The sequence below is a fragment of the Fimicolochytrium jonesii genome (assembly GCF_025526975.1).
Source record: "Fimicolochytrium jonesii strain JEL569 chromosome Unknown EV422scaffold_24, whole genome shotgun sequence".
NCBI classification, from domain to species: domain Eukaryota; kingdom Fungi; phylum Chytridiomycota; class Chytridiomycetes; order Spizellomycetales; family Powellomycetaceae; genus Fimicolochytrium; species Fimicolochytrium jonesii.
Window position 1 is genome coordinate 224,592 of NW_026515691.1, and position 19,523 is coordinate 244,114.

At 54.7% G+C, this 19,523-nt stretch overlaps 5 protein-coding genes and 1 non-coding gene across 6 annotated transcripts; 4 read left to right on the top strand and 2 right to left on the bottom strand.

The window, feature by feature from the left end:
* Positions 1 to 1,784: 1,784 nt before the first annotated feature.
* On the top strand, positions 1,785 to 3,721 carry EV422DRAFT_499426 (uncharacterized protein; the record flags this gene model as incomplete). Its single annotated transcript, XM_053068081.1, has 3 exons — positions 1,785 to 2,030; positions 2,790 to 3,531; positions 3,609 to 3,721. Coding segments are annotated over 3 exons (1,101 nt in total), but the record flags the coding sequence as incomplete, so codon positions are not given.
* Positions 3,722 to 3,812: 91 nt separating this feature from the next.
* On the bottom strand, positions 3,813 to 4,831 carry EV422DRAFT_200783 (uncharacterized protein). Its single transcript, XM_053065286.1, has 3 exons — positions 4,366 to 4,831; positions 4,070 to 4,283; positions 3,813 to 3,999 (listed from the first exon to the last, which is right to left on the bottom strand). Exons 1-2 carry the CDS (start codon positions 4,737 to 4,739, stop codon positions 4,070 to 4,072), a joined length of 588 nt encoding a protein of 195 aa, XP_052922943.1. The 5' UTR covers positions 4,740 to 4,831; the 3' UTR covers positions 3,813 to 3,999.
* Positions 4,832 to 6,275: 1,444 nt separating this feature from the next.
* EV422DRAFT_200769 (uncharacterized protein) lies at positions 6,276 to 12,330 on the top strand. Its single transcript, XM_053065285.1, has 2 exons — positions 6,276 to 6,758; positions 6,871 to 12,330. Exons 1-2 carry the CDS (start codon positions 6,444 to 6,446, stop codon positions 12,136 to 12,138), a joined length of 5,583 nt encoding a protein of 1,860 aa, XP_052922944.1. The 5' UTR covers positions 6,276 to 6,443; the 3' UTR covers positions 12,139 to 12,330.
* Positions 12,331 to 12,562: 232 nt separating this feature from the next.
* EV422DRAFT_539517 (uncharacterized protein) lies at positions 12,563 to 15,894 on the bottom strand. The gene is made up of 3 exons (XM_053071069.1): positions 15,628 to 15,894; positions 15,422 to 15,512; positions 12,563 to 15,309 (listed from the first exon to the last, which is right to left on the bottom strand). The coding sequence occupies exons 1-3, from the start codon at positions 15,640 to 15,642 to the stop codon at positions 12,989 to 12,991; spliced, it is 2,427 nt and encodes an 808-aa protein (XP_052922945.1). The 5' UTR covers positions 15,643 to 15,894; the 3' UTR covers positions 12,563 to 12,988.
* A 448-nt stretch (positions 15,895 to 16,342) lies between these two features.
* On the top strand, positions 16,343 to 16,415 carry EV422DRAFT_t113. Its single transcript has one exon. It is a non-coding gene; the product is annotated as a tRNA-Ala (tRNA).
* A 1,778-nt stretch (positions 16,416 to 18,193) lies between these two features.
* EV422DRAFT_499500 (zinc-ribbon-domain-containing protein) lies at positions 18,194 to 19,500 on the top strand (the record flags this gene model as incomplete). Its single annotated transcript, XM_053068086.1, has 3 exons — positions 18,194 to 18,450; positions 18,516 to 18,858; positions 18,928 to 19,500. The coding sequence occupies 3 exons, from the start codon at positions 18,194 to 18,196 to the stop codon at positions 19,498 to 19,500; spliced, it is 1,173 nt and encodes a 390-aa protein (XP_052922946.1).
* Between the last annotated feature and the right edge of the window lie 23 nt (positions 19,501 to 19,523).

Sequence of the window (19,523 nt, forward strand, 5' to 3'; positions counted from 1 at the left end):
GCTATGCTGAGGCTGCCGGACATGGAGGCTCAATGCGATTGCGATGCTGGGGAAGCTATGCGGTAGAAGGCGCTGCTCATGTGTCACATCCGGCGAATCGCGACATGAGCGCAATAGGAGTTCCTACGGGTAATCGACCCCGGATGGACAGAGATACCCAAAGCGTCGCCGCCGACTCGCTTCTGTCTTTCGAACATGGGATGTCCAGGGCATTGTTTCTCCGTCCCTGGACCCATACCCGTCACATCTTCCATACCCTTGTTGGTTCTCCACTCCTCCTTTGCAAAATATATAGCTCGGATTGACCCCACCCGGGACTATCGCTTGTAGCCTAGATTTTGTCCAGAAACCCCAGGCGTATGTGTATTTGTAATTCGGTTTCCCCCTCATCGCCCTCCCAGTCGCACACTGAGGCCACTTCTCAGATAGATCATAAAAGATACCCAGGAGCTGCTGTTTACATTTTGAGGGACGTTCTTGTATGATTGAGCGGAAAGAGAGTCCCGCTCATGTTCGATTGAGCTACGGAGCGAGTCATCCATGGCCTCTCCTGTCTCGATTTCCATGATCTAAACACAACCCCAACCCCGACAAACGCCAGCTTGTCAGTTCTCACGTCACCTTTAAAATGCAAGTCACGTTACATCTGCAGATTGAAGTAGGTTTATTGATTCTTTCTTGACGTGTCTCTCCGCGAACGCGTCCCCCTTTCGCTTCTCTCCTTCCATGCTCGCTCGTAGAAGCTGTCCCTTTGCAAATGCCCACCTTCCATCCTTCTTGGTCGTCTTCATATCCCGCTAGCCTGATTGATCAATTCAATGCCATGAGTCGTGATCGATTTCGATCCTCGACTTACAATTGTCGTCTGTCTGTTTGCGCGACAGAATAACAGGTCCCTCTGGCGCGAAGGGTTCAACACATCCCTGTCGCGTCCCCCACCCAATCTCCAATCCCGAATGTATGATTGTGGGTCGGAAACTGTTTACAGACTTTGTCAGAGTTCTGCACTACACTGGCAGTGTTGCGTTCCGGTGTCCTGCTACCCGAAAGCCATAAGAGGCTGAAGGCTGCCTTGTAGCATCGCTCAACTGCTCGTCAATCCCGTCTTGGCAACGGCACAGATCAATACCTCACAGCACGTCCTAGCAACCCGCTAGATTGCACACTCTGATATATACCACACGATGGAAGCCTTTCCAAACCGCCGCTGGTCAGCCGGCAGCGCCAACCCGAACCCCAACGGCAACACCATCAACGGCGTCATAAACCCACGACCCTCCCGCTCTTCCCACAACGTCTATGCTCACCCGACCGGCCAACCAGGAATCACCAGCACCGCAAGCTTCCACAACCCAAATCGCTCCCTCACCGAATCCTTACTCCATCTCCTCCGCTCAAGTCTACGCGCACGCGTCGTATTCATTACCCTTGCTTGCACATTACTCTACTTTTCCGCGCGCTCAACGAGCCGATTTTCGGGCTACGATTATACGGACTTCATCACTCAGGATGATCCGGACGCCGTGGGATACTTCGACTCCCGCCGCGCGTCGTATGACGATACAAGTAAAGGTGCAGACGGCGCGCCAGTAGCCGGTCCGCCCGAAAAAGCACGTCAGGTCGCTCCACCCGGCGTCGTGCCAGACAGCGTACCAAAAGACAACTCCACAGCCTCCGCAGCCGCCAGCCCCGACAACTCCGAACTCGACACGTCCTCCTCCTTCAGCACGTCCACAGTGCCAAAAGTCGACCCAAAGAGCATCACCCGCAACCCATCGCGGTTCAACCCCAAATTCGACCAGTTCGCCGTCGCGCTCAAGTCGGGCGTGGATGTCGTGCATCAGCGATCGCTGATTCAGCTTGTATCGTTTTTGCAGCCCGTGAGGAACCTAATACTTATTGGGGATGGGGTTGTTGAAGTGGGGGATTTGGAGATGATTGATGTTATCAGTGGGTTGTATGATGATGCGGGGAAGAAGGATGTCAAGGCGGCGGCGCAAGCGCATGCTAACGCGGTGAATGCGGCGGAAGTGGCGAATGCGGCGGAAGCGGCGAATGCGGAGGCGGCGAATGCGGCGGCAGCGGAGGCTGATGCAAATGCGGAAACGAATCCGGAAGCGGACGCAGGCGATATCAAGCCACGTAGATTGGCTAAGAGGGCACGGAGTAAGTGGACCTCCATTTGATCTTGGTATACCTTTTGAATCAGCAAAGATTGACACCGTCTCTTCCCGGGAGCAGTCCCCATTCAGCAACCCGAAGAACCAGAGGCGGAGGAGGAGATTCCCGAACTCGACGAAGATCCGGCCTTCCCAGAACAAGAACCACCAGCAGAAGAGGCCCCGGAGCCACCAGTAGAGGAAGCCCCGAAACCCCGACGAATTGTGAAGCAAGTGCAGCAGCCTCGGCCACCTCCGCCAGCGCCAGCGCAGAAAGTGCACGTGCAAAAGCCGCACAACCCTCAGCCGGTGCAAATGCAAGTGCAGAAACAAGTGCAGAAACCGCAGCCTGCCCCGCAGCAAGGACAGCAAGTATACGTTCAGCAGCCCAAACGGCAACATCAGCAGCCTAAAGTACAGCAACAGCAAGCGAAACCTCAACCCCAAGCCCAACAACAACAACCGCAACCGCAACAACCAAAACAAAAACCTCAGCATCAACACCGCCTTCCCAAAAAGCCCGAGCCCCCCGCCGCCCCACACGCCGAACCCCTCCTCGCCGCCGCCAACCCGAAAGCACCGACCCGCCCACGCGTCCCTTCCCCACAACCTCTCGCCATGCCCAAAAAGCCCCTCTCCGTGGACGCCGTCAACCCGGACGAATCCTCCACCGGCTGGAAATCCGACGGCCACAAAAACCTCCCCGGCTTCCGCGAGCTCTACACCCGCTTCCCCGACGCCGCGTGGTACATCATGCTCGACGACGACACGTACGTGTTCTTCGATAACCTCGCCGACCGGCTATCTATCTACGACCCGGACATTCCGCACTACTTTGGCGCCAAGACCCAGTTTGTAGGGTGTGACAATGTCTGGGCGTGGGGCCAGGGCCCCTATTTCGCGCATGGCGGTAGCGGGATTGTGGTTTCGCGGGGAGCGATGAGAGAGATGATGAGCGGGCTTGACAACTGTATTGAGAAATACCGCACATGCTGGGCTGGCGATGTACGCACGGCGCTGTGCCTACGCGACCAAGGCGTGCTACTTCACTCCCCGTCTGGGTTCTACGGCTCCCCACCCAACAAACAGTTCTGGTTCCCGCACAACGCCTGCGACCGCCCGTTGACGTTCCACCACCTCCTCGTCAAACAAGTGCAGGATCTCTACAACTTGGAGAAGAAGGTGATTGGACAGTACGGCAAGGGCGCAGTGACGTTTGGGGATATATACTGGGACTGGCATCCGACGAGCGTGCGGTTGGCGGATTATGACCGGAAGGGAGCGGAGATTGCGAGTTGGCTGGCGGATAGTGTTGAGGTGTGTGAGGCGCTTTGTAAGGGGAAGAAGAATTGTGTTACGTGGGTTTATGATGGTGAGTGTTGTGAACTCGATCGTTGCGGACTTCTATGTGTGATTGAAGCTGATCTCGATCCTATCCCAAAATTGAAGGTCACAAATGCTGGATGAAAGACCGCATCCCACCCGGAAAGACCGAGAAGGGAATCTTGACCGGCGTCGTGAAAGAACGATACATGTGCAATGCGTCCAGACAGGGGTTCTGAGATCGCGTCAACGACGACTGCGAGTATTATCATTATTCAAATTGTGGATATTTATTCTTTTTGGCGAGACTTGGCTGCGTGAAGAGAGCTTTCTCATGTATATAGACCTACGATAAAATGTAGACCCCGTGTGGCGTTGGGTCACGCTCGCGGGTGTGACGAACATATCTTTACGATTCCGAAACCTGATGTATTCCATAGCGCCAAAACCAAAATCGTACTTGAACCTCACACTTGAGACAGAAAGGAAGTCTTACGGCGAACGGGGCGTTTTGTTTCTACATTCGCGGACACACATGAGAAAGAAATGAGCTTGAACACCGCACTGAAATCGCAGCATCAAACCACCTACGGTTTGTGCGGCCGACACTCGGGAGGACACCACAGACAGCTGATGTGCGCACACTCCGGGATGCTTGCGTCCAGGCAGCATTGGCAGCATATATCGCCCGGAATGGTTTCCATCGCCGCCGCGGTGGTGGTGGTGGCCGTGGCTGTTTCCGTCGCAAGTGTTGCCCAGGAGAGTGTCCCAAGCTCAACTCCCGCGGACTCAAGCGGCGGGCTTAATGATAGCAAACGTACATGTACAGTACATCAGTGCCATGCAGCCCGCACTTAGACATCGCGAGAACATATGAACTCACCATTCACATCGCACACGCACACATATATCCTCATCAGGGGGGTCGTGACAGCATATATCGCACAGCCGGGCCGCCTGGCCGCCTGGGACGGCGAGGATGCTGGGAAGTGTTATGATCAGAAAAGCTAGGGCGCAGGTAAGGGCGTTGGGGATGGACCAGTTCATGCTGTTTTGTTTGATATAATGGGGATATGGCGAGGAATCAAGGTTTGCATTGGGCAATGGGAACGTTGGGTCTCTCTGAACGCGTCGGACGCGGTTGGTGCTGACACACAGACGTTCCTCTCCACAATAGTCCATATCCCATCCATCTTTGAACCATGACCATGACTGCCATGATTGCCAGTCTCGAGGAACGGACTGGATGATAACCATCTCTTCAGCAGCAAATATGTAGGATGCATTCTTTCCTATGGTAGATAGACAGTTGTGTGATCTGATGCATCGAATATCCAGGTTCGATTTCCTTTCCAATGCCCTTCGCCCGCTAGCGATCCACAAGGTGGCTTCATCCAATGACTTTGTTCCGTCAAACTGACGGCCTAAGGGAGGGTAAACTATGTATTGCAAAAAAGCCACTGGCGATGCCCTGGATGTATCGAATGACACTCTTCCGCACAACTGCTTCAGCCTCAGTTTCTCCGAATTTCAAAAATCAAACAACCTTCGATTCCCGCCGCCAAGTCATTGGAGGTTTCGCGGGCGGCGGAGTGAAACGCGCCACCGGAAGAAATAACATGGCGAAGCTCAAGGCTCAGGGGGCTCGGCTGAATGGCGGAGTCGGAAGACTGTTAGTCGCCTCTCAGGGCTGGTTGGGTACAGTAGAATGTGGTCAAGATGCGAAGGATGGAAGGATGGGAGAGACGTGAAGGGAGGAATATCCCGCCAGCGGAATTTGCGGATGCGCCGGGTTCGCGTTTGCTGACATAAGCATTGTTTGAACTTCGAACATTTGAAGACGGACATAGAATTCGGCAGGATACTGTTCCTTCCTGACAGCGTGGAGGCTGGACAAAGGTTGGAGCCTTTGCTTGGTTTGGCCTTCCAGGGCTTGGGAGGAAAAAGGCCATAGATAGAAGAAAATCCGTGCGCGTACTAGGCATACGGGCATCCCTGCATATGCCCGAAAAGTCGATATTTCATGGAATTGCGCCATTTGAGTGGTGTAGGTTGTTATTCCACTGTTGAAGTGATGCCTTGGAAGGGTGGTTCTAGTGACAAATGTGCGTCGAAGCTTGTAGAGACAAACTGCCGGGCGTGGAAAGCACTGAAAATTGGTTCTGCCCGGTCATCATTGGCCGTTGCTTCAGGCAAACGTGCAACCAGTGATAGATAATACAGAGTGTGTAGCTCGCTCACTGGCAAGGTAGGATCAGACCGGAAAGGGTTATGGGTTGGGTTTGGTGTGGGAGCGCCGTTGCGGGACGCAGGGAGACGCGTCGGCAATTAGGGTTCTTTCCTTACCCCTTTTCTTCGCGACGCGTTTTCCGCCTGTGATCCCCTTCTTTTTCCCTTCCTTCGCTGCCATCGCCGCCAATTCGATCGCAACAGCAATACAACACTCTCATGCACCTCGCAATCCCTTCCATTGCTTCTCTGCTAGCGGCCTCGGAGTGCGTCGGCGGCGGCGGCTGCGAAATCGTACTCGCCTCAATCCAATATGTGTTCCAGTCCGAATATACCCCGTCCCCGTCCCCTTTTCCTTCGCTGCAAACACCCGTTGGCTTCGCTTCGCTTTCCATCCACCGGCATCTTTCCTTCCACGGCGGTATTCTGAGCTCGTCCGATATTTCTCCCCCTTCTCTCTCCCACCGTGTCCCCCTCGCGCGTTATATATAAAAGCACTTCGACGGCAAGCTCGTCTCACTAGCGACGTTCTTAGTTTTGCCGTCCCTGCATACCCACCTACCCGCACCTCCTTTACCCTAGTGAGAGATAGTACTCTCAGTATCACTCTCGAAGTGGACCTAGATTGCTGGGCGACACCCTCCTCATTTCACGTCGGCATTCTCTATCACTGCGCACATATACCACCTCACACCCCTTCAACGCAACTCATCTTGAACTAGTTGCAACGCAATGCAAACTAGATCAGCCAGCGGACCGCCGCATGCGGCCGCGGCACTCTTCCTCCTACTCTGCGCCATCACGCCCTTCACCGATGCTGCGCGTCTCCACGGCCGAGGTCACTCTGGCGGTGAATACCCATTCTCGCTTACTCGTCTTGTCGGCCCCGACGCGTGTCCCAACTACGGATGGACTCGAACGGTCCCACTGGCCGCCTTTGGCGCCAACCCTCTCAAGGCTCAAAGTGTTTGCGGTCGCTGCGTGAAGGTCACGGCATCATCCACGGGTTTATCGACCGTCGTCAGGATCGTCGATGTCACAAAGAAGGTATGTATCCATCAGTCGAGTCCTCCCCATTTGTGAAGTGTTCCAGTCCCAGCATGCGCTTCACTCACCACTATATATATACATCTTCCTTCCTCTCTCATTGTTCCCTTAGGTCCCTCGTGGTCGCCTCTCGCTCTCCGAGGACGCTCTTCAAGAGCTTGGCCTTCCCGAACAGACGTCTGCACATGTCAAGTGGGATGAAGTTAAGTGTCCCGACATCCCCGCGAAAGAAGAAGAAAGCAAACTCTCCGAGCAACTCGACAGGCGCGACGACGGCAGCCACATCCCCGTATTCGTCCACGAGCAATGGCCTGAGGGTGTCACCGAGGAGCAAGTCGTCAACAGCTTTAAGAATGACAACCGCGCGTTGCATCGCCGTCACTACGCCGACCCGTATGCGGAACCAAAGAAGGACTACAGCAGTGACGAGAAGAAGTACGAAAAGAAATACGACAAATACGGCAACGACTACGGTTCGCACACGTCCACCAAGAAGTGTTTCGAGACTCTCAAGATCTACATCTCGCCTGCCAGTGAACCGTGCCCTGCCACTGCCACAGCCTCCGCGACGGTTACCGCCAGTGCCACAGCATCCGTCACCGGTCCTCCTGACAACCCAGGTGTCAGCATTCCTACCCGCACTCGTCGATCGACCACCGCATTGGCCTCAGGCACATCCTCCGTCTCGTTTCAGACCAGCTCTGCGGTTGTCACTCCTACGACCACAAGTAGCGGTGCCTCGGCCTCCCCATCCACTACGATTGTTGAGCCAAGCTCCGGACTTACCTCCACCACGGCGGGTGCGTCGTCGGCCACGGGTACGACATCCACATCTACAACGGTCATTACCATCACATCCGGCACGGTCACTACTACGTCTACCGTCACTCTTACCTCCACTGGCACCATCGCAACCGAGACGGCATCCGTGACTGGCCCTCCTGATAACCCAGGTGTCAGCATCCCCACTCGGACCCGTCGACAGACCACTGCGTCGCAAGAAACCGGGGCTTCGTCCATTCCAAGCTTGTCTTCGTCAGCCCCTGGTTCCACTGCAACCGTCACCACTTCCACTTCTACAACGGTCGTTACAATCACATCGGGCACAGTCACTACCACATCGACGGTCACGCTCACCTCCACCGGCACGGTCAGCGCAACCGGCACCGCTACGGCTAGCGTTACCGGCCCTCCTGACAATCCAGGAGTCAGTATCCCCACTCGCACTCGGAGATCGACCACGGCCGCTGTAGAGACAACTTCATCGTCCGAGAGCTTCTCGTCGTCAGCCGTCGTGGGCTCTAGCTCAGGGGTTTTGACTTCTACTGCGCCCGCTTCCAGCGCAACGATTACCACCTCTACCTCGACCACGGTGATTACCATCACGTCGGGCACAGTGACGACGACATCGACAGTCACATTGACATCAACCGGGACCGCAACTGCTACCGAGACCGCGAGTGTCACGGGTCCCCCCGACAACCCGGGCGTCAGTATTCCGACACGCACTCGTAAATCGACGACGATCTCTGAACAGACCGGCGCCTCGTCCGTGAGTTTCTCCTCGTCGGCAGTTGCATCTTCCTCAGGTACCGCGCCTGCCTCAAGCGCCACTATCACTACATCTACCTCGACTACGGTGATCACGGTGACCTCGGGAACCATCACTACCACCTCGACTGTCACATTGACTTCGACCGGCACAGCTACAGCCACGGAGACTGCAAGCGTCTCTCAACCTCCTGACAATCCCGGAGTGAGCATCCCCACTCGTACTCGACGATCGACTACTGCATCGGAAGAGACGAGCGGCGTCTTCTCTTCCAGCACGGCTCCCGCATCCACCGAGACTACCTCTACGTCGACCACTGTGATCACCGTGACTTCAGGTACGGTTACGACAACCTCGACGGTAACTCTGACGTCCACAGGCACGGTTACCGCCACTGAGCCCACAGGAACTGCGTCTGCCGGTTTGTCCACCACCACGGCTCCTGCTTCTACGGAAACAGTTACCACGTCCACTTCCACGACCGTTATCACTGTCACCTCGGGCACCGTCACAACGACCTCAACTGTGACTTTGACATCGACGGGCACTGCGCCTGCCTCAAGCGCCACAACTGCTTCGGTGACCCAGCCCCCCGACAATCCGGGAGTCAGCGTTCCCACCCGCACACGCAGGTCTACCACTGCAACAGAATCAGCCAGTGTCGGGCTCTCAGTTTCGTCCTCCGAGATCCCAACCTTCTCCTCAACCACCGCCCCTGCAAGCACGGAGACCATCACTACATCCACGTCCACAACTGTTATCACGATTACGTCCGGAACCATTACAACAACTTCAACCGTTACGCTCACTTCCACCGGCACTGCTCCTCCGTCGAGCACTTCTGCTTCGGTGACACAGCCTCCCGATAACCCAGGGGTCAGTGTTCCAACTCGTACCCGAAGGTCTACTATCGCGACCGAAGGCTTCTCCTCCACTGCGGTCGGGTCGAGCGTGAGCCTGACTACATCCACATCCACTACGGTCATCACGGTAACGTCTGGGACGATCACAACCACTTCTACCGTGACTCTGACCTCCACCGGAACCGCTGTCGCATCCTCGACCGCCGTGCCGATCTCCACTGTGGTCGTGACATTGCCAGGCACGAGGACTTCGTCCTTGGTCACTGAACCTACCTTCCCTGCGACCTCAAGCGCAGTCGTCGGGAGCAGCAGCTCTGCGGTCATCACTCCGACCACCACTGTGATCACCGTCACCTCAGGCACCGTAACCACAACGTCTACGATCACTCTGACGTCCACGGCAACTGCTACGGCGTCGGTCACTAGTCCTGGTGACAACCCCGGTGTCAGCATCCCCACCAGGTCGAGGACTTCCACCGGCTTTGGAAGTGCTACGTTCACCTTTGGAAACAGCTTCAGCGTCTCTACCACAACGATTACCATCGGTTCGGCGAGTTCCTCGGCGATTGTCACGGTCACACCTACCACGACGTCTGTAGTGACAACTCCTACCACCACTCCCTTTGGTACGACTTCCGAGTTCAGCACCGCTTCCGTCACCACTACCACCACTGTTGTCACTGTGACTAGCGGAACGATCACAAGCGAGACCACCCTGACGGTGACTTCCACGGCCGCCGCTACGGCAACTGCGAGTGTTACTTCCCCTGGGCAGAACCCTGGTGTCAGCACTCCAGGCACCCGAACGTTCACTGCCTCTGAGACTGCCTCTGCAGGTCTCAGCACCACTGCACCCTCAACTACCTCGGCCGCAACCATTACGACCGCAACTTCCACTACTGTCATTACGATTACCTCTGGCACTCTGACCACCACGTCGACGTTGACATTTACCAGCACGGAAATTGTCGCGACCCGTACATCTTCCGCTGAGCCAAGCAACACCGGTACTCCCACTGCCACTGCTACTGCTAGTGGATCAGTTGCCACTACGTCTCTGCCGGCCACTAATGCCGCGACCTCGGCCGCATCCGTGACCACAACAACAACCGTCGTGACTGTGACGAGCGGTACCCTCACGACCGAGACTACATTGACATTCACGTCAACTGCAACTGCCCCAGCGACCGCGACAGCTAGCGTTACCTCTCCTGGTCAGAACCCAGGAGTTAGCACTCCCGGCACTCGATCTCTAACGGCTACTGAGACGGCTGGAGTCAGCACTACAGTTGTCGGAACCACGTCTGTTACCTCATCCCTCACTACTACCACCACCGTAGTGACTGTGACGAGCGGCACGATTACCAGCGAGACCACGTTGACAATCACCTCGACGGCGACGGCCACGGCCACTGCAAGCGCCACCGAAGGCTTCAGCACCACTGGAGATGCTTCGGTATCAACAACAACTGTTCCAGTGACTAGCCCGGCCACCACATCCCTCACCTCATCCCTCACGACGACCACCACTGTTGTGACGGTGACGAGCGGCACTATTACCAGCGAAACGACACTGACCATCACGTCGACGGCCACCGCACCGGCCACTGCTACAGCTAGTGTCACATCCCCAGGCCAGAACCCTGGTGTGAGCACGCCCGGCTCTCGATCTGAAACCGGCACGAGCACCTTCATTGGTGAGACAAGCGTCGCTACTTCGGCGGTTGGAAGTACAAGCACGGCATCGTTGACGACCACTACAACGGTGGTTACCATTACCAGCGGTACAGTCACGACGGAGACGACCTTGACTTTCACTTCCACGGCTACTGCGACGGAGCCTGCTACAGGCGGCGTGAGCACTATTCCCGCAACGGAGACAGAGCCAGCCACGGGCGGCATCACTACCCCTGCCACCATTCCAGCGACCTCCACTGCAAGCCTCACGACGTCAACTACCGTGATTACCATCACTTCGGGCACGATCACCACCACCTCCACGGTTACCTTGACTTCCACTGCAGCTAGTTCGCCAGTAACCACCGCTTCGGTTACATCTCCCGGTCAGAACCCTGGTGTGAGCACTCCGGGATCCCGCAGCACACTCGCCACTGGAAGCTCATTTGCTACCTTTAGCACCATTGTCGTTGGAAGCACGACCGGCGTCCCGGCTACTACCCCAGTAGTCACAGTCACGACCGTTGTTACTACCATTTCTGGAACCCCGACCACCTCTATCGTCACGGTCACCTCGGCGACGGCGACTGCGTCCGTGACATCTCCCGGTGAAAACCCTGGGGTCAGTACTCCGCCCACTCGGTCAACCACTGAGTTTGCCACCACTGCTCCTGCAACTTCGGTTGTGACGAGCGTTACAACTGTCGTCACGACCATCTCTGGCACACCTACGACCACGGTAGTCACTGTCACCACGGGAACTGTCATTGCTACGACACCCGCCACTGGGACCATCCCCGTCACTTCTCCAACCCCCACGTCAACCGGAATCAGCTGCCCAAGCCCATACCCACCCCCGCCGGCTGGCAATAACCTTTGTACCTACTCATCGGGTATCGTCGCCGGCTCCGTAGTCCCTGGCAGCACGGAGGAAGACCAAGCGACATTCTACGTCAACATCACAGCCACTGAGGCGTACTTCCAAGGATTCTTCGCCGTCATCCAATTCTGCCGCGACGATGAATACGTCGATGCATACACCGGCGCGGAACTTGCGGGCGGATCCTTCGGCTACGCTACCAACGGCCACTACCTGTTCGTCGCCACCCAGGAATACTTCGCCATGCCTGTCGTGCAAGGCGAGACCAGGCAATTCGCTATGACCGTGAAGTGGCCCGAAGGCGAAGATCTCACGCCGGACTTGCGGTTCTCCAAGCCGGCAGTCACCGTTTGGTGTCCAAAGTACCCTGTGCTTGGCTTTGGCCCGTCGTCGACGGACGGACCGTGAAGCAGAAGCAGACCCGTCTTATCGCCCAAACCCCATTCGACATTTATTCCGATAGGCGTACTCTAAAGCGATCTACTACCATCACCCTCCGAGAAGCCGACATGACTGGCGAACGTGCTTGCCTGCTTCATACTGCTGTGCGGCGAAGCGGCATCCCAAACCATTCTTGAAAGGACTCGGATTCGCTTTGGAGGACACTCACTCTCCCTTTTCTGCCAAATACTGTTCGTATGTAAATAAGCCCTCCTTTAGTTGAGGGTGCGGGACACGTTTATTTATCCTCTCCCCGGTTCCCCATTGGATCTTGGTCCCCACTAGCTTTTTTGTATTCTTATTTGGGAGGGGAGATGGTCATTGAGGTTCTTACTTTTTCCCTCACGATATTTATTGCCGCTCGGGTTTTTGTTTATCTTTTGTTGTCCTTATTTTGTAATGTTTATTGAAGCGTGAGACAACTCTTATGTGTGTATCTCTTCTTTTGATAAAACATGTGGTCTTTTTGATGAACCTTGAACGTCCCGCTTGGTTTTGCTGGGTGGTTTTTGTCGAGGTAGCGACGGAGCAATGATGGTCAGAGGGAGAGATGGGCAGAGAGAGATATACAGTAACTTTTTGGTGTATTAAGGGCATTTATGAATGTGTTGCGATGTGGATACACTTGAGTCATGAACGTGAAAGCCTAACATCAGTATGAGGACCATAAACAGGCAGGGTAGATGAGAGCTTCGTATATGTAGGGAAGAAGTCTTGAACAAATACAAGAAGCGTACGATAGACGGTGGCGTTTGAGTTCCCCGAACAGAACCAGCTAGGAAGTGGGAATTCCGAGTTGTTCATGTCTTTAGTCCCTTCAAACCCCGACGGCGGTTTCCGAGTACGTTCGTTGGCGCCTCGAAGAGGCCGGCGGGGGAGGCGGGGGAGGGAATCGTTTGCGAGTAGGCAACGCAAGGTGTGCGATTTCGCTAGCTGACGCTGATTGCGCCCGTCTGTGTGCATTTGCCATGGGTCGCGGGGGCGGGGGGGGATGGAGCAGAGCAGCGCCGGACGGACCTTGAGCTTGCGCGATGGCGACATTCCCAAGCGACGAAGGTAAGACGACGTCGGCGGAGGACGCGGCGGGCGACTGAAGACCACCGGCAGAGCGGGAAGTACGGCGAGATTTGCGCATGATTTTGTCCCGAATACCTTCAAGCGACCAGGTGCTTCCTCCACTGCTCGATCCTGAGCTAGCGCTCGAGCGACGGCGCTGCCACCACCGTTTGCTCGGATGTTCTGGGTCTCCAGTGTCAACTGCTACCGCGCTTCCGCTAGCGGGAAGGTCGTGCATCGATGCGGAGGAGGGACGCACGCTCGATGCTCCGACTGCCTTGCCGAAAAAGGACAGGCTGGCTCGAGAGAGACTAGGTCTGGACGGCGTTGACGGTTGCGATTGCTGTTGTGGAGTGTCTTGATGTTGCTGTGGCTCCGTCCGAAGATCCTTGAACAGTAATGCCTCGATATTCGGAGCGCCGATCAACTCGGGAGGGACCACAACTGCATGGGCGGAAAGATAGTCGACCGGAGAAACAACGTACGGTGGGTCTTGCGGAAGCTTCTGCGTGCCGAGTTGGATGCGTGCCGACAGAGCCCTTTTCAGCTCCAGGGGTGTCGGCGGGCACAGAGTGCCCGTCGACGACTCATCCTGAATCTTTGGTTCGCGGAGTCGTGAGAGCTCGTCGAGCTCCTTCTGGGCATAGCACTTTCGGGATAGAATCCAGTGAAGCACGAAAGTTCCGACAGTCTCGTCCTCGGCGTGTCGTAAAAATTCAAGCTGCGTAGGTATTCTGGTGGACAGTAAGCTGTACGTGTTTTTTTTCTTGGATGATTGTTCCATGAGCATCTGAGCCGAGAGCTGCTCGACGGCGTACTTCTGGCGATTGTGGTGATGATCCAGCTCGTTCCACAGCTCGCTGAACCGCCTCCGAGCGCTCTCGTTGATGCTTTCATTCTTCATGAGAGCTATATAGTACGTACAGTCGTGTACGTACAGGCCTAGACACGGCACGAACGGACGCGTGTCCTCGTCTCGCTTGGCGTGGTATGAGCGCAATCTTTCAAAGTTGCCCTCGGGGGACACCATTCCCATCAGGGCATCGAGCGCCTGAAGATGTTTGGCCGGAACGGTCTCCCATGTCCGGCGGAGCCGGCTAATGGCCGGTCCCGTAAGAGTGAAGACCACAGCCTGGAGTCCGTTGAGGTTTCGAAACTCCTCCAGGTAGTGTGCCACCGCGAGCCAATGGAGAATGACCTGGGCTCGCTCAGGAACGGTCGCTCGCTCAAGAATGGTGAACTCAACCAAGCGTGCCAAGTAGTTGAACCATTCGGCGTGCGCTTGCATCGGCTGGGTAACATGGTCAGGAGGCTTGTGGAGTATCAGGTCGATCGCTCCAATCTGGTCGAAAAGCATCTGGTCCTGGATGCTGATTTCGAAAGCGAGCACTTGCGGCTTGAAGCAGGTAACATCGGCGACTTTTGCTGCCAGGAATATCTGGTATGCGATTTGCTTGTGCCTGTGGCGCAGGCTGTCATCCGACGGCATGGGCGGCGCTATTCCTTCCTGCGGGATAGCCAGTCGTGAAGGAGGAAGTGACGCTCGCGGCAGCTTGGCTCGCGCCTTGTTATCGGCAGAAGAATTGCGCGCGCCGGACTTGGGGCTTGAAGCTTTGAAGGATACGGTCGCAAAATTTTTGATAAAGGTGTCTCTGATGGTTGCGTCTGTTACCGGGCTGAATGTCATTTCAGTCGCTGTTTTGTTCAGGGGTTCTTTTCGGTTTATTGAGCGAAATAAGAGTGTGCTGATTTCGCGATACTGTGTCAAGAGCGGCGACACCGGTAGAAGGCTCCCACCAGAACCAGTCCATGTGATTTTTGGAGGCAAAAGCAAGGCGTTGGCGTCCGACTTCTGACTGTCCGACTCGCTGTTCGAGGAATTGGTCGATAACCCTCGCAAGAAGGGAGCAGAATCTTTCGCGACGGTGGCAGATGAAGGTCGGGTTCCTTCCGCGATCGTGCCAGCTTCATGGTCCCGGCGGTCAGTGCGCGACGTATCTGGTATAGTTTCGCCGATGCAGTCCGCGCAGTCGTTAATGATGCTTTTAGCCAGAGTTAGAATCGTTGCAACGTGCTGGACATCTGTGCACCGCATAGCAAGCGGGGATTAAATATTAGCCATATGCATGCGAAGAATTCAGGGGATAGAGGATCCCGGTTTCAGCATGTACGGAATCGGAGACTGGAGGCTTACGAATCGTTGCTTGGTCATTCTCATCGAAGATTTCGCATCGACCGATTCCTCGAAGTACCGTCATCAGGTACTTGTAAGTTGAATCGAAAATCTAGAGCCCGTAGAGGTAGCAAACGCAAGTTAAGAACCTTGAACCTTGTATGACTGCGAATTTGCTTCACACCCTCTCTAATCCGTTGCTCTGGAGTTTCGCTCTCGATACTCACCTCCTGTTTCGTCATGGTGGCGACGAAACAAAGAAATCGAACAGTCGCTGGAGTTGGATTCAATCGGGGTATTTGATTCGCTTTGAGATGAACGTGGTGTGCAAATGCGAAGGAATTTGGAGAGGGAAACGAGAGGGAAGTTGGAGAGAAAACAGAGAAGGAAGCTGGGAATTCCTCGAGTCCACTGCATCGTCCTCGCTGTTTATTTTGGGAAACTGACCGGAAACTGACGGTTCTTTGGATACCATATTGTCAACAAACTTCGCGCTGTCGAAATCTACTAATAACTATGGAAAACAATTCTCCGAATTACTCAGAACTACCCAAAAGAATGGAAACTCCCATTGGCAGAAGCCGCCGCATGTACAGTACTATGAGAATATGAGAGCCGAGAATAATAGGGTGCATCGTCTTGCCATGCCTCGCTGCTTTTCATTACTCAAAAACGGTACTGCATTTCCCATTTTGGTGTTTTGATATGGAGCCCAATACCCAAAAGCTGCATGTTGCCTTTCGTAGGCCCTCGATTCTTGCTCAGCTGGGGGCCCGGCAGAAGCTTTCAACGACACACATACTGGTGTGATGCATGCGCATGCGGTAAAAGACTATGCTCGAATTTTGAAAGCTGTTGCACGAGGTGGCCGAAGGCGGGTGGCGATGGTCGGTGAAGGTAAAAAGGGATGTATATGTTTTAAGTGTATATCGGAATAACAACGGGGAATTAGCTCAAATGGCAGAGCGCTCGCTTAGCATGCGAGAGGCAGGGGGATCGATACCCCCATTCTCCAGTCAATTTTTTCCTTTTTTTTCATTTGTGCACATCATATTCGCCGGTTGCTCGAGATCCAATTTTCATCACTTTTTGCCGCAGGCAATTGCCACCAACTTGAAGGAAGCGGGTCGAGGTACTGATAACAACAAAGCGGGATGGAGCATTCGCGTAGGTAAGCGAGGCGCAGTCAGCGGAGTTCGTCTACGATGTCTCGCATGCCGTCAAAAAACGCCGACAGGCTCTGCCGTCACAATGTTCCAAGCTCGAGCGAAGTGTTAGCCGCCAAATCAACAGCAGAGAACGAAGGCAGGGAGTGTAGAGTACACATCGATTCAATTGAACCAACTGAAGCTCTCCAAGCACACAGATTGCAGGTCTCCGTAAGTCTGATTGCGTGCCACGTCAACTGCCATACGGATGTTAGCATCTCGTGACGCAAAAGGCCATTCCTGTAACCTTTGACACACGAGACAGAGTTTCCTTTTATGTGCCCATTCTTAGTAGCGATGGAATCTCCGACGCGTACAGCTTTTATGTGCCTTGGCCTACGTCTTAACCTTGAGCGTACCGGCTTCTTGCTTCAAAGAAGACCAAGCTTCTTTCTCCGCCAACACTAAAAGACTACAGGTTTCTTACCGATTAGGAGGGCCCCAGATTCTAAAGCCAGACCTTGCCATTCATTTGGGATCACTTTGGAATCACCAAGTCGGCGCCATTTGTCTAAAGAACGTAACCCCTGGCGCTGACATATCTCACGCAAGAAACAGTTTGACTCCGCTTCATACCCCCGAAAGCCGAAACTGTGTAAGCTGCGACATCTTCGAACGCTTTTCGTCACTAGCCCATCGCAAATTTTTCATTTGAGCCGGTGGTGTGCATCGAGAGTAGTGCTCTGCAAGAAGGTGCCATCTTTGCTCCTGCTTGGTCGTCCTCTGCCGAGCGTTATCGGCCTCTTGCACCGTCCATTCTCTCGTGACTGACGGGCGCAAACTTCTTCCAAACGTTCATTATACCACGCAATGTCATACACCAGCAACCTGCAGAACATCTTTCGAACTCTCAGTGGCGGACTCATCCCAAACCCCGACCAGGACCAAGCAGGCGGCCAAGCAGGCATACTTCCAGCAGGACCCGGTAACATGCAGCAGCACCCTCATTCTCTTCGTCGGTCCCAAAACTCCCTCTCCGATTCCCTTCACCCACCTGGCCCCTTCGTCCCCGGAAACAATGCCCAACAACAACCGCCACACCAACACCAGCATCAGCACCATCACGGCCATAACCACGGACCGCACCAGCATGGTCTCCAGCACACACATCCTCCCCACTATGCCCAACCCGGCGGAAATTACGTCCTCAGCTCCCAGAGCCGCACCACATCTCAACGGTCGCTCCTATCCGATGGTGGTTTACCCCGTGCTCGCATGCCCTCATCGCCGTCGCTACAAGGGATACATTCAGGCGACCGCATGGATGTAGTAGAGCAAACGGAAGACTCGGCGGAGGACGACCAAGAATATGAAGATGATGAGGAAGGGGAGGACGGTAGTGATATGGAAGAAGACGAAGAGGATGAAGAAGAAGATGAAGCCACGGTGAAGGAACAAGAAAAGGCGCAGGAACGTCAGACTGATATGAGGAAGCGGATCATGCTCATTCAGCAGGATAACTCTATTCCCGCGGCCGAAAAGGCCAAGAAGATTCAAGTAAGTTATTTTCATGTCCTGTATCTCTTCTATTGCTTGGTGGAAAACTCACCGCCGTTTCTGTCCTCTTCTACTCTTTCAGGAACTTATGACGCAGGGATGGTCAGCGACACAGCAAAGTCGAGCAACGACGAACACCCGAGTGACCAACCGTCTCGAGAATCGCCGTCGGGACTACAGCCACGTTACCGAGATAGACAGGGAGCCCACTTTCCACGACAGAAATCAAGGGGTTTTGGGATGCAAGCACTATCAGCGGGCCGCGAAGTTGCAGGCGCACTGCTGTGGCAAATGGGATACCTGTCGATTCTGCCACGATGAAGTCAGCGATCATAATATTGTCAGGTACGTGCCGTGAATTCGACATCATGAACCCCTGGCCATTTTCCTAACCACCTCGTCTCCATCAGGAACCTCATCACGACGATGCTTTGCATGTACTGCGGTACCGTTCAACCTGCGGGCCAAGATTGCATCAATGAAGGATGTCGTCGCCGTGTAGCCAAGTACTACTGCAAGGAGTGCAAGCTCTGGGACAGCGATCCGCGCAAGAACATCTACCACTGTTACGATTGTGGTATTTGCCGTATCGGAAAGGGACTGGGCATCGACTACTTCCATTGCAAGAAGTGCAATGTGTGCATGGCTATCAGCTTGAAAGGAAGGCATAAGTGTATCGAGAGGAACTTGGAGAGCGATTGTCCGATCTGTGGCGAGTACATGTTTACAAGTACAACGACGGTCATATTCATGGTAAGCCGGGAATAGCTGCTTCTTGACGTTTCACTTTTGGACTCGGCTAAAATTCTTCGAACCCCATAGCCTTGCGGACACTGCATCCATTACAAGTGCCATCAAGAATACATCCAAACCTCGTATCAATGCCCAACCTGCCTCAAATCCCTCGCGGATATGACCGACTATTTCCGTCGCATCGACCAAGCGTTGGCCCAGCAGCAGATGCCACAGGAGTACAGCAACCTCTACAACCAGATCTACTGCAACGACTGCGAAAAGAAATGCTTTGCCAAGTTCCACTTCATGTACCACAAATGCGTCAACTGCCGCGGTTACAATACCAAAGTGCTCAACACGGCCGATCAGAACCTAATACCACCCGAAGAGCTGAAGCAGATCAATGCACTGGCGTCTATGCTCGTGAACTCGGCCAACCCTGCGGCGGCGGGGGATACCGCGGATGCATCGTCGGTCCAAGAACCTAGCACCAGCAGACGAGCGAGTGCGGCGGGTCGTGGCGCTTCGCGCAGAGCGAGCATGGTACAGCGTGGGGTGCAGTTCTGGTGCCATCAGTGCCAAGCCTCGACGAATCCCGTCATGGTGGCTGGATCCCAGCGCTGTGGGACCTGTGACTCTGATTTTCTCGAACAGCTTTGAGTGGAATCTTGAATCTGGCTCGT